The sequence below is a fragment of the Phyllobates terribilis genome, unplaced genomic scaffold, assembly GCF_046119375.1.
Source record: "Phyllobates terribilis strain yellow unplaced genomic scaffold, ASM4611937v1 Scaffold_4__5_contigs__length_816908805, whole genome shotgun sequence".
In the NCBI taxonomy this organism is placed as follows: Eukaryota; Metazoa; Chordata; class Amphibia; order Anura; family Dendrobatidae; genus Phyllobates; species Phyllobates terribilis.
Window position 1 is genome coordinate 810761828 of NW_027362764.1, and position 14654 is coordinate 810776481.

Here is a 14654-nt window from a genome sequence, read left to right on the forward strand (position 1 = left end):
GACCAAGGAGGAGTAGAGGAGGATAATTACTTCACGTGATCTAGACTCTATGCTTCTCCTAATACCTCCCAGAACTGGACACAGTATCCAGATGAGGTCTGACCAAGGAGGAGTAGAGGAGGATAATTACTTCACGTGATCTAGACTCTATGCTTCTCCTAATACCTCCCAGAACTGGACACAGTATCCAGATGAGGTCTGACCAAGGAGGAGTAGAGGGGGATAATGACTTCACGTGATCTAGACTCTATGCTTCTCCTAATACCTCCCAGAACTGGACACAGTATCCAGATGAGGTCTGACCAAGGAGGAGTAGAGGAGGATAATGACTTCACGTGATCTAGACTCTATGCTTCTCCTAATACCTCCCAGAACTGGACACAGTATCCAGATGAGGTCTGACCAAGGAGGAGTAGAGGAGGATAATTACTTCACGTGATCTAGATTCTATGCTTCTCCTAATACCTCCCAGAACTGGACACAGTATCCAGATGAGGTCTGACCAAGGAGGAGTAGAGGAGGATAATTACTTCACGTGATCTAGACTCTATGCTTCTCCTAATACCTCCCAGAACTGGACACAGTATCCAGATGAGGTCTGACCAAGGAGGAGTAGAGGAGGATAATTACTTCACGTGATCTAGACTCTATGCTTCTCCTAATACCTCCCAGAACTGGACACAGTATCCAGATGAGGTCTGACCAAGGAGGAGTAGAGGAGGATAATGACTTCACGTGATCTAGACTCTATGCTTCTCCTAATACCTCCCAGAACTGGACACAGTATCCAGATGAGGTCTGACCAAGGAGGAGTAGAGGAGGATAATTACTTCACGTGATCTAGACTCTATGCTTCTCCTAATACCTCCCAGAACTGGACACAGTATCCAGATGAGATCTGACCAAGGAGGAGTAGAGGGGGATAATGACTTCACGTGATCTAGACTCTATGCTTCTCCTAATACCTCCCAGAACTGGACACAGTATCCAGATGAGATCTGACCAAGGAGGAGTAGAGGGGGATAATGACTTCACGTGATCTAGACTCTATGCTTCTCCTAATACCTCCCAGAACTGGACACAGTATCCAGATGAGATCTGACCAAGGAGGAGTAGAGGGGGATAATGACTTCACGTGATCTACACTCTATGCTTCTCCTAATACCTCCCAGAACTGGACACAGTATCCAGATGAGATCTGACCAAGGAGAAGTAGAGGGGATAATTACTTCACGTGATCTAGACTCTATGCTTCTCCTAATACCTCCCAGAGCTGGACACAGTATCCAGATGAGGTCTGACCAAGGAGGAGTAGAGGGGGATAATGACTTCACGTGATCTAGACTGTATGCTTCTCCTAATACCTCCCAGAACTGGACACAGTATCCAGATGAGATCTGACCAAGGAGGAGTAGAGGGAGATAATTACTTCACGTGATCTACACTCTATGCTTCTCCTAATACCTCCCAGAACTGGACACAGTATCCAGATGAGATCTGACCAAGGAGAAGTAGAGGGGATAATTACTTCACGTGATCTAGACTCTATGCTTCTCCTAATACCTCCCAGAGCTGGACACAGTATCCAGATGAGGTCTGACCAAGGAGGAGTAGAGGGGGATAATGACTTCACGTGATCTAGACTCTATGCTTCTCCTAATACCTCCCAGAACTGGACACAGTATCCAGATGAGATCTGACCAAGGAGAAGTAGAGGGGATAATTACTTCACGTGATCTAGACTCTATGCTTCTCCTAATACCTCCCAGAACTGGACACAGTATCCAGATGAGGTCTGACCAAGGAGGAGTAGAGGGGATAATGACTTCACGTGATCTAGACTCTATGCTTCTCCTAATACCTCCCAGAGCTGGACACAGTATCCAGATGAGGTCTGACCAAGGAGGAGTAGAGGGGATAATTACTTCACGTGATCTAGACTCTATGCTTCTCCTAATACCTCCCAGAACTGGGCACAGTATCCAGATGAGGTCTGACCAAGGAGGAGTAGAGGGTGATAATTACTTCACGTGATCTAGACTCTATGCTTCTCCTAATACCTCCCAGAACTGGGCACAGTATCCAGATGAGGTCTGACCAAGGAGGAGTAGAGGGTGATAATTACTTCACGTGATCTAGACTCTATGCTTCTCCTAATACCTCCCAGAACTGGACGCAGTATCCAGATGAGGTCTGACCAAGGAGGAGTAGAGGGGATAATTACTTCACGTGATCTAGATTCTATGCTTCTCCTAATACCTCCCAGAACTGGACACAGTATCCAGATGAGGTCTGACCAAAGAGGAGTAGAGGGGATAATTACTTCACGTGATCTAGACTCTATGCTTCTCCTAATACCTCCCAGAGCTGGACACAGTATCCAGATGAGGTCTGACCAAGGAGGAGTAGAGGGGATAATTACTTCACGTGATCTAGACTCTATGCTTCTCCTAATACCTCCCAGAACTGGACACAGTATCCAGATGAGGTCTGACCAAGGAGGAGTAGAGGGGATAATTACTTCACGTGATCTAGACTCTATGCTTCTCCTAATACCTCCCAGAGCTGGACACAGTATCCAGATGAGGTCTGACCAAGGAGGAGTAGAGGGGATAATTACTTCACGTGATCTAGACTCTATGCTTCTCCTAATACCTCCCAGAACTGGACACAGTATCCAGATGAGATCTGACCAAGGAGGAGTAGAGGGAGATAATTACTTCACGTGATCTAGACTGTATGCTTCTCCTAATACCTCCCAGAACTGGACACAGTATCCAGATGAGGTCTGACCAAGGAGGAGTAGAGGGGGATAATGACTTCACGTGATCTAGACTCTATGCTTCTCCTAATACCTCCCAGAACTGGACACAGTATCCAGATGAGATCTGACCAAGGAGGAGTAGAGGGTGTAATTACTTCACGTGATCTAGACTCTATGCTTCTCCTAATACCTCCCAGAACTGGACACAGTATCCAGATGAGGTCTGACCAAGGAGGAGTAGAGGGGGATAATGACTTCACGTGATCTAGACTCTATGCTTCTCCTAATACCTCCCAGAACTGGACACAGTATCCAGATGAGATCTGACCAAGGAGGAGTAGAGGGTGTAATTACTTCACGTGATCTAGACTCTATGCTTCTCCTAATACCTCCCAGAACTGGACACAGTATCCAGATGAGATCTGACCAAGGAGGAGTAGAGGGGATAATTACTTCACGTGATCTAGACTCTATGCTTCTCCTAATACCTCCCAGAACTGGACACAGTATCCAGATGAGGTCTGACCAAGGAGGAGTAAAGACCGATAATGACTTCACGTGATCTAGACTGTATGCTTCTGTTAATACCTCCCAGAATTGTATTTGCCTTTTTTGCTGCTGCATCACACTGTTGACTCATGTTCAGTCTATGATCTATTAGTATACCTAAGTCTTTTTCACATGTACTGTTGCTTAGCTCTATTCCTCCCATTCTGTATATGCTTTTTTCATTTTTATTGCCCAGATGTAGTACTTTGCATTTTTCCCTGTTAAAAACCATTCTGTTGGTTGCTGCCCACTGCTCCAGTTTATTTAGGTCTTTTTGAATCCTCTCTCTCTCTTCTCTAGTATTAGCTATCCCTCCTAGCTTTGTGCTAGTTATGGGGGGTGTAGACTGCACACTGGTGTATGAGGAGCGGTTATGGGGGGTGTGAGGCTGCACACTGGTGTATGTGGAGCGGTTATGGGGGGTGTGAGGCTGCACACTGGTGTATGAGGAGCGGTTATGGGGGGTGTAGACTGCACACTGGTGTATGAGGAGCGGTTATGGGGGGTGTAGACTGCACACTGGTGTATGTGGAGCGGTTATGGGGGGTGTAGGCTGCACACTGGTGTATGTGGAGCGGTTATGGGGGGTGTAGGCTGCACACTGGTGTATGTGGAGCGGTTATGGGGGGTGTAGACTGCACACTGGTGTATGAGGAGCGGTTATGGGGGGTGTAGACTGCACACTGGTGTATGAGGAGCGGTTATGGGGGGTGTAGACTGCACACTGGTGTATGAGGAGCAGTTATGGGGGGTGTAGACTGCACACTGGTGTATGAGGAGCGGTTATGGGGGGTGTGAGGCTGCACACTGGTGTATGAGGAGCGGTTATGGGGGGTGTAGGCTGCACACTGGTGTATGTGGAGCGGTTATGGGGGGTGTAGACTGCACACTGGTGTATGAGGAGCGGTTATGGGGGGTGTAGGCTGCACACTGGTGTATGTGGAGCGGTTATGGGGGGTGTAGACTGCACACTGGTGTATGTGGAGCGGTTATGGGGGGTGTAGACTGCACACTGGTGTATGTGGAGCGGTTATGGGGGGTGTAGACTGCACACTGGTGTATGAGGAGCGGTTATGGGGGGTGTAGACTGCACACTGGTGTATGAGGAGCGGTTATGGGGGGTGTGAGGCTGCACACTGGTGTATGGGGAGCGGTTATGGGGGGTGTAGACTGCACACTGGTGTATGAGGAGCGGTTATGGGGGGTGTGAGGCTGCACACTGGTGTATGTGGAGCGGTTATGGGGGGTGTAGACTGCACACTGGTGTATGAGGAGCGGTTATGGGGGGTGTGAGGTTACACACTGGTCTATGAGGAGCGTGTATTAAACTCCTAACCACCAGCTCTTCTGCTGTTCCCAGCTCCTCCTTACAACCTCTGACCCCAGAGATGACGCAGCGGAGCCCCTCACCTGTGCATGGCAGGTCAGAGATGCCCTCTGGGGAGACCAGGTAGCAGCCGCGCAGGTCCAGCACTCTCAGACTGGTGCAGTCTCTCAGGAGTCTCTTAACATCAGTGTTGGTAATGGTTGAGAAGATGGAGGTGGCGAGACTCAGCTCTTGGAGATGGCAGAACCCAGGACCCCCTTGAGACGAGCGGGACTTCAGAGCAAAGGTGAGATTGAGCAACCGCAGCACCTGAGGGTGGAGAGGACAAGTCAAAGATTCACCGGGCGCAGGGACAGGAAAGCAGCCGGACCCTCCTTACCTCCAGCTTCGGACATGACCCTTGGAGCCCCTCGGCAGAGACCTGCACCTTCATCAACCCCCGAGTCACCTCCAGCACTCTGAGCTCAGGGCAGGAGCCGCTCTGACAGGAGACAAGACACCGTCAGTAATAAAGGGGCCGGGGGTATACTCACCGGGAAAAGGGAGCAGAATGGGGGTGACGGCAGGAGAATGGGGGTGATGGTCCAAGAGGCCTCACCACGAGCAGGCTCAGGATGTTATTAGTCTGGTGGCTCGTGGTCAGAAACAAGCAGCGGAGACTGGAGCCACGGACCCCCAAAAAGAGAGACACGGCCTTACTGTCCACCTGCAGAGACAGTCACATGTCAGCGAAAACCTACTGCACCGAGCCACGTGTGCGACTGTAACTGACCCCTGAAAGCCTTCACCCACTGATCCATGTCCTGTGCACCCACCTGAGAGTCCTGTAGATTGAGGGAGGTGAGATGAGGGCAGTGTTCACCCACAGACACCAGAGCGTCCGCCGTCACCTTACTGCAGTGAGACAGTGTGAGAGCACTGAGCAGCGGGCAGAAGGAGGCAAGACTCTGCAAGACAGAGGAGAGAGGCACGTGGTGGAGGCGAGAGACACTGCGGGCGAGAGGCACCGAGGGCGAGAGACACCGAGAGTGAGAGACACCGAGAGTGAGAGGCACGTGGTGGAGGCGAGAGACACTGCGGGCGAGAGGCACCGAGGGCGAGAGACACCGAGGGCGAGAGACACCGAGAGTGAGAGGCACGTGGTGGAGGCGAGAGACACTGCGGGCGAGAGGCACCGAGGGCGAGAGACACCGAGAGTGAGAGACACCGAGAGTGAGAGGCACGTGGTGGAGGCAAGAGACACTGCGGGCGAGAGGCACCGAGGGCGAGAGACACCGAGAGTGAGAGACACCGAGAGTGAGAGACACCGAGAGTGAGAGGCACGTGGTGGAGGCAAGAGACACTGCGGGCGAGAGGCACCGAGGGCGAGAGACACCGAGAGTGAGAGACACCGAGAGTGAGAGACACGGGGCGGAGGCGAGAGACACAGAGAGTGAGAGACACGGGGCGGAGGCGAGAGACACAGAGAGTGAGAGACACGGGGCGGAGGCGAGAGACACAGAGAGTGAGAGACACGGGGCGGAGGCGAGAGACACAGAGAGTGAGAGACGAGGGGCGGAGGTGGCAGGATGGGAAGACACTGGGGAGGTGAAATGAGAAGGGGGCGGAATGAGAAGGCGCTGTGGGGTGCGATCAGGAGGGGCGGGATGAGAAGGTGCTGGGGAGGGGAGATGAAGAGGGGGCGGGATGAGAAGGTGCAATCAGGAGGGGGCAGAATGAGAAGATGCGATCAGGAGGGGGCGGGGTGAGAAGGCGCTGTGGGGTGCGATCAGGAGGGGGCGGGGGAGGTGCGATCAGGAGGGGGCGAGGGAGGTGTGATTAGGAGGGGGCGGGATGAGAAGGCGCTGGGGAGGTGCGATTAGGAGGGGGCGGGATGAGAAGGCGCTGTGGGGTGCGATCAGGAGGGGGTGGGATGAGAAGGCGCTGGGGAGGTGCGATCAGGAGGGGGTGGGATGAGAAGGCGCTGGGGAGGTGCGATCAGGAGGGGGTGGGATGAGAAGGCGCTGTGGGGTGCGATCAGGAGGGGGTGGGATGAGAAGGCGCTGGGGAGGTGCGATCAGGAGGGGGTGGGATGAGAAGGCGCTGGGGAGGTGCGATCAGGAGGGGGTGGGATGAGAAGGCGCTGGGGAGGTGCGATCAGGAGGGGGTGGGATGAGAAGGCGCTGTGGGGTGCGATCAGGAGGGGGCGGGGTGAGAAGGCGCTGTGGGGTGCGATCAGGAGGGGGTGGGATGAGAAGGCGCTGGGGAGGTGCGATCAGGAGGGGGTGGGATGAGAAGGCGCTGTGGGGTGCGATCAGGAGGGGGTGGGATGAGAAGGCGCTGTGGGGTGCGATCAGGAGGGGGTGGGATGAGAAGGCGCTGGGGAGGTGCGATCAGGAGGGGCAGGATGATAAGGCGCTGGGGAGGGGAGATGAAGAGGGGGCGGGATGAGAAGGTGCGATCAGGAGGGGGCAGAATGAGAAGATGCGATCAGGAGGGGGCGGGGTGAGAAGGCGCTGTGGGGTGCGATCAGGAGGGGGCGGGATGAGAAGGCGCTGGGGAGGTGCGATCAGGAGGGGCAGGATGATAAGGCGCTGGGGAGGGGAGATGAAGAGGGGGCGGGATGAGAAGGTGCGATCAGGAGGGGGCAGAATGAGAAGATGCGATCAGGAGGGGGCGGGGTGAGAAGGCGCTGTGGGGTGCGATCAGGAGGGGGCGGGGGAGGTGCGATCAGGAGGGGGTGGGAAGAGAAGGCGCTGGGGAGGTGCGATCAGGAGGGGGCGGGGGAGGTGCGATCAGGAGGGGGCGGGAAGAGAAGGCGCTGGGGAGGTGCGATCAGGAGGGGGTGGGATGAGAAGGCGCTGTGGGGTGCGATCAGGAGGGGGTGGGATGAGAAGGCGCTGTGGGGTGCGATCAGGAGGGGGTGGGATGAGAAGGCGCTGGGGAGGTGCGATCAGGAGGGGGCGGTGCGATCAGGAGGGGGTGGGATGAGAAGGCGCTGTGGGGTGCGATCAGGAGGGGGTGGGATGAGAAGGCGCTGTGGGGTGCGATCAGGAGGGGGTGGGATGAGAAGGCGCTGGGGAGGTGCGATTAGGAGGGGGCGGGATGAGAAGGCGCTGTGGGGTGCGATCAGGAGGGGGTGGGATGAGAAGGCGCTGGGGAGGTGCGATCAGGAGGGGGCGGTGCGATCAGGAGGGGGTGGGATGAGAAGGCGCTGTGGGGTGCGATCAGGAGGGGGTGGGATGAGAAGGCGCTGTGGGGTGCGATCAGGAGGGGGTGGGATGAGAAGGCGCTGGGGAGGTGCGATCAGGAGGGGCAGGATGATAAGGCGCTGGGGAGGGGAGATGAAGAGGGGGCGGGATGAGAAGGTGCGATCAGGAGGGGGCAGAATGAGAAGATGCGATCAGGAGGGGGCGGGATGAGAAGGCGCTGTGGGGTGCGATCAGGAGGGGGCGGGATGAGAAGGCACTGGGGAGATGCGATCAGGAGGGGGCGGGATGAGAAGGCGCTGGGGAGGTGCGATCAGGAGGGGGTGGGATGAGAAGGCGCTGGGGAGGTGCGATTAGGAGGGGGCAGGATGAGAAGGCGCTGTGGGGTGCGATCAGGAGGGGGTGGGATGAGAAGGCGCTGTGGGGTGCGATCAGGAGGGGGCGGGATGAGAAGGTGCTGGGGAGGTGCGATCAGGAGGGGGCGGGATGAGAAGGCGCTGTGGGGTGCGATCAGGAGGGGGTGGGATGAGAAGGCGCTGGGGAGGTGCGATTAGGAGGGGGCGGGATGAGAAGGCGCTGTGGGGTGCGATCAGGAGGGGGTGGGATGAGAAGGCGCTGTGGGGTGCGATCAGGAGGGGCAGGATGATAAGGCGCTGGGGAGGGGAGATGAAGAAGGGGCGGGATGAGAAGATGCGATCAGGAGGGGGCGGGGTGAGAAGGCGCTGTGGGGTGCGATCAGGAGGGGGCGGGATGAGAAGGCGCTGGGGAGGTGCGATTAGGAGGGGGCGGGATGAGAAGGCGCTGGGGAGGTGCGATCAGGAGGGGACGGGATGAGAAGGCGCTGGGGAGGTGCGATCAGGAGGGGCAGGATGATAAGGCGCTGGGGAGGGGAGATGAAGAAGGGGCGGGATGAGAAGATGCGATCAGGAGGGGGCGGGGTGAGAAGGCGCTGTGGGGTGCGATCAGGAGGGGGCGGGATGAGAAGGCGCTGGGGAGGTGCGATCAGGAGGGGGTGGGATGAGAAGGCGCTGGGGAGGTGCGATCAGGAGGGGGCGGGATGAGAAGGCGCTGGGGAGGTGCGATCAGGAGGGGGCGGGATGAGAAGGCGCTGGGGAGGTGCGATCAGGAGGGGGCGGGGGAGGTGCGATCAGTAGGGGGCGAGGGAGGTGCGATCAGGAGGGGGCGAGGGAGGTGCGATCAGGAGGGGGCGGGATGAGAAGGCGCTGGGGAGGTGCGATCAGGAGGGGGCGGGATGAGAAGGCGCTGGGGAGGTGCGATCAGGAGGGGGCGGGGGAGGTGCGATCAGGAGGGGGCGGGATGAGAAGGTGCTGGGGAGGTGGCGGGATACAGCGTTACCTGAAGAACTAATGGGATGTGATCATTCCAATGATGCAGGGAGAAGTCAGCGACCTGAGAAAGTCTGAAAAACAGAAGTGAGGAGGATCACAATCACAGAAATTATGGTGCGGACCTAAGATTAGGACACCTGTAATAATATATAACAGGATAGCCCTACAGTGTTCATTAAAAGTCTACACGTTCCTGAAAAAATGCCAGATTTTGAAAATAATAAAGAACTATTTTAGAACTTTTTCCCCATTTTTGCCGCTCAATCTGTACGCTCTTCTAATCGGGGAGGTGGTTGTGCTCAGAATCAGCGATCACATCCCCCCCCATGTTACATAGTAGTCAGCGCTCGGCCGCCGTCATTTACAGCGATTCTGATTAACCCCAGAGAAAGTGTCGCTGCTCTAGGAGGATTTTCCTGACATTTTCTGGTCTATAAAAAGCTGACAACACAGCAAAGGATCTCAGTGTGGAAAGTTATCAGATAGGAGAGGGACAAAACATTTCCCAGGCATTAGATCTACCATGGACACTGAAGGTGTCATCAAGAAGGGCCTGAAATCTGGCACTACAGCGATATTACCGAGAACTGAACGTCCCTCAGAAATTAAGGAAAGACCAGAAGAGAATTGTTCCTCGTGGCCGACTGCAACATTAAAGGAGCTGTAGGGATTCCTGGCCAGACCTGGTTGCGTCCTGCATGTGACCACAAGCTCCTGTATTCTTCATATGTCCAGCCTGTGGGGTCAAGGTGAGAGGCAGAAGCACTTTCTTACAAAGAAAGACATCTAGGCCGACGATGTTCTGCCATATCCTCCATCACGTCTGCCAGAAGCAGGAAACGTGTTCTGTCTGATGAGACCGGGAAAGGGGGGGGTGGGGGGTAAAGGCGACGCCGGTCATCACCAGAAGATGACCATCCCCACAGTTAGGCATGATGGAGCAACATTGTGCTCTGGGGATGGTTTTCAGCAGCTAGATCTGTGGCTTTAACCCCTTTAAAGCCCAAGATGTACTAATACGCGTCAGTGCCCTGGGCTTTAAGAGCCTGACCCGTATTAGTACGTCATCGCGATCGCGCGTGCACACAGGCTGTGCAGGCGCGATCGCCGCCGGGTGTCAGCTGTGACAATGTGCAGGGAGTGGTCCTGACCCGCTCCCGGCACATTAACCCCCACAATGCTGCGATCGAAGTAGATTGCAGCATTGCGGTGGCTAAGAGGAGGTGATCGGTATACTCACCTCCTCTTCCGGCTTCCAGCGCTGTCTGCCGTGGCTTCCAGGGTGTTGCCATGACGACCCGATGTCGTCATGACAACATCCGGGTCACCAGACAGCAGGAAGATTTTTTGGACATGAGCAGTGCATCTCCAAATTATTTTCTCCCTGTCCAGCGCTGACAGCCTGCATGGCACAGGGATGGTGCTGCATTCCTATGCCATGCAGGCGATCAGAAAAAAAGTGAAAGTCCCATAGTGGGACAAAGTAATAAAGTATAAAAACTATCAGAAAGTGAAAAAAAAAATAAATAAATAATCCACTAAAAATAAAAATATAATGTACCCATCAATAAATATTATGAAAAAAAAAGCAAAAAAACAATAAAAGTACACATATTTGGTATCGCCGCGTCCGGAACGACCTGACCTATAAAACTGTCCCACTAGTTAACCCCTTTAGTGAACACGGTAAAAAAATAAAAAAAAACGAAGCAAAGAACGATGCTTTATCATCATACCGCCAAACAAAAAATGGAACAAAACGCGATCAAAAAGACGAATGTAAATAAAAATGGTACCGCTGAAAATGTCATCTCGTCCCGCAAAAAACAAGCCGCCATACAGCTCCATCAGCCGAAAAATAAAAAAGTTATAGCTCTCAGAATAAAGCGATGCAAAAATATACCGTATATTCCGGCGTATAAGACGACTTTTGAAGACTGAAAAATCTTCTGTCTAGTCTGGGGTCGTCTTATACGCCGGTAATGCTTTTAAACTTTCAGAAATTGACATGCGGGGATACTCTGGGGGTGTTAATAAGCTGCCGTGGCCGTATCCCTGCCATGTCGGAGTTAATATAAGGTGGAGGGAGTTAAAATACGGCGGCGGTAGGTCCAGACAGTCAGCGCTTCTGTGCTGAAACTGACACATCGCTGCGTATTCCCAGCTCCGGACACAGCGCAGGACTTCTGTGCCGACAGCTTTCACTTGTCACAGAAGCGCTGCGCTGTGTCCGGAGCAGGGAAGTTCGCATCGCTTCTGTGACAATATATGAAAAGCCGGCAATTCAGCAGCGGCATAAGCCGGCACCCGACAATTTAGAATAGAAAGAATAGAGCTTCACACATAGATTAGATAGATAGAAACATGTCAGTCACATATATATGAAGTACAGTGATAGTGTTGGTTACTGTACTTGTCATTTAGTGTAAAGGATTTATTAAAACAAATATTAGTGTTTTCATGCACCGTCTCTTTAAAAAAGCCGGCCGGCAATTCAGCATCGGTACCCGACAATTTATAACAGACAGAATAGAGCTTGACACATAGATTAGATAGATAGAAACATGTCAGTCACATATATATGAAGTACAGTGACAGTGTTGATTACTGTACTTGTCATTTAGTGTAAAGGATTTATTAAAACAAATAATAGTGTTTTCATGCACCGTCTCTTTAAAAAAGCCGGCCGGCAATTCAGCATCGGTACCCGACAATTTATAACAGACAGAATAGAGCTTGACACATAGATTAGATAGATAGAAACATGTCAGTCACATATATATGAAGTACAGTGATAGTGTTGGTTACTGTACTTGTCATTTAGTATTAAAATAAAGGATTTATTATTAAAAAAATTGGCGTGGGGTTCCCCTTAATTTTAGGCTCTAGCGGAGGTTAAGCAGACGGCTGGGGCAGATGTTTGAAGCCTGGGAAGGGGGTAATACCCACGGAGCTTCCCAGGCTACTAATATCAGCCCCCAGCTGAATACCTAGCCTTTACTAGCTATTAAAATGGGGGACCCCCCCAAAAAAATGACGTGGGGTCCCCCCTAATTTAATAGCTAGCAAAGGCTAGGCAGACAGCTGGGGGCTGATATTAATAGCCAAGGAAGGGTGCCATGAATATTGGCCTCCTCCCAGGCTAGAAACACCAGCCGTCAGCCGCCCCAGAAATGGCGCATATAGGATGCGCCAATTCTGGCACTTAGCCTCGCTCTTCCCACTGCCCTGTAGCGGTGGCAGGGGGTAATAGGGTTGGGGTTGATGTCAGCTTATAATGCCAGCTGACATCAAGCCCAGGTTAGTAATGGAGAGGCGTCTATAAGACACCCCCATTACTAACCCCATAGTCAAAGTTACAAAAAAACACAAACACCCAGAATAAAGTCCTTTAATTGAAATAAAGACACAATTCTTTATTGTTCTAAATTAAACCATACTTACCATCACGCCCATTCCAGCTGAAGCCAACGATCTCCTGCAATAAAAGTAAAATAATAAAGCAACCTCATCCTTACCTTTCCATGGTTCCCAGGACCGGTTCAGCTCTGCTACATTCACATGACAGGCTGGACCGCAGCAGAACGCTGCCATCCAGCCTGTCATCCCGCAGACACTGAGAAGCGCAGGCATGCTTGCGCTCCTCAGTGTCTCGCTGTGACGGCATCCAGATGAGCCGACAATGAACTCAGCTCACGTCCTGGACGTCCGTCACTGACAGCGTGGGAAACTTCTACTGCGCATGCGGGGAGCAGGAGAATTTTCCCACGCTGTCAGTGACGTGCATGAGGTGAGCCGAGTTCATTGGACATGATCTCGGCTCATCTGGATGTCGTCACAGTCAGACACTGAGGAGCACAAGCAAGCCTGCTCTTCTCAGTGTCTGCGGGATGACAGGCTGGATGGCAGCGTTCTGCTGCGATCCAGCCTGTCATGTGAATGTAGCAGAGCTGAACCGGTCCTGGGAACCATGGAAAGGTAAGGATGAGGTTGCTTTATTATTTTACTTTTATTGCAGGAGATCGTTGGCTTCAGCTGGAATGGGCGTGATGGTAAGTATGGTTTAATTTAGAACAATAAAGAATTGTGTCTTTATTTCAATTAAAGGACTTTATTCTGGGTGTTTGTGTTTTTTTTAAATACTTTACTAGAAATTCATGGTGGTCATGTCTAATATTGGCGTGACCCCATGAATTTTGGGCTTGGGGCCAGCTGATAATGCCAAGCTGGCCCTAACCCCTTTATTACCCAGTGAGCCACCGCACCAGGGCCCTGGATGAGTTGGGTACAGCGCCAGAAGATGGCGCTTCTATGAACGCGCCATTTTCCGGGGTGGCTGCGGACTGCAATTTGCAGCGGGGGGGGGGGGCAGAAAGCTTGGGCCTCCCTGCGCTGCAGATTCCAGCCCCCAGCTGCCTAGTTGTACCTGGCTGGACACAAAAATAGGGCGAAGCCCCACGTATTTTTTTTTAAATTATTTCATGAAATAATTAAAAAAAAAAAGGGCTTCCCTATATTGTTGTGTCCGGCCAGGTACAAATAGGCAGCTGGTGGTTGGGGGCAGCCCGTTCCTGCCTGCTGTACCTGGCTGGACACAAAAATATGGCGAAGCCCACGTCAACATTTTTGGGAAAAATTAATTACAAAATTAATAATAATTTAGGGACTGCATCTTTATTAACCCCTCAATTGTCATTTAGTGTTAAAATAAAGGATTTTTTAAAAAGAAAATTGGCGTGGGATCCACCATCATTATAGTCTCTAGCGGAGGTTAAGCAGACGGCTGGGGCAGATGTTTGAAGTCTGGGAAGGGGGTAATACCATGGAGCTTCCCAGGCTACTAATATCAGCCCCCAGCTGAATACCTAGCCTTTACTAGCTATTAGAATGGGGGACCCCCCCAAAAAATGACGTGGGGTCCCCCCTATTTTAATATGTTTATGAGTGACAGTTTTCCTGCTATATACCTGCATGTCATAAGAATTTAAATTAAAAAAGGACCATGTTAAATTCAAATCTGTTTTTTTTAAATTTTTACCGGTGTTTGGTATGCGTTGGAAAAGGGGTAGTCTTATACGGTGAATATATCCTAAACTCTATATTTTAACAGGAAAGTAGGGGGGTCGTCTTATACACCAGGTCGTCTTATACGCCGGAATATACGGTATTTTTTTCTATAAAATAGCTTTTATTGTGTAAAAGCGGCAAAACACAAAAAAAACAACATAAATGTGGTACTGCTGTAAATGTTCTGACCCGAAGAATAACGCTGCCTTATCAATTTTACCACACGCGGAACAGAATAAAAAAAAAAAAAAACAATTCCTGAATTGTTGTTTTTTGTTTATTCTGCCTTCTAAAAATCGGAATAGAAAGCGATCAAAAAATGTCACGTGCCCAAAAATGGCACCAATAACAACGCCAACTCATCCCGCAAAAAACAAGCCGTCACATGACTGTCGGCCAAAATCTGGAAA

At 52.1% G+C, this 14654-nt stretch overlaps 1 protein-coding gene across 1 annotated transcript in view; it reads right to left on the reverse strand.

The window, feature by feature from the left end:
• The window catches only part of FBXL6 (F-box and leucine rich repeat protein 6), a 154881-nt gene that overhangs the window by 115912 nt on the left and 24315 nt on the right, over positions 1-14654 (reverse strand). The window contains exons 2-6 of the mRNA XM_073680099.1: positions 9185-9248; positions 5456-5587; positions 5239-5346; positions 5020-5121; positions 4724-4949 (exon numbers count right to left, since the gene is read on the reverse strand). Of these exons, the coding sequence (XP_073536200.1) occupies positions 4724-4949; positions 5020-5121; positions 5239-5346; positions 5456-5587; positions 9185-9248 (632 nt within the window). The remainder of the gene's footprint in view (positions 1-4723; positions 4950-5019; positions 5122-5238; positions 5347-5455; positions 5588-9184; positions 9249-14654) is intronic.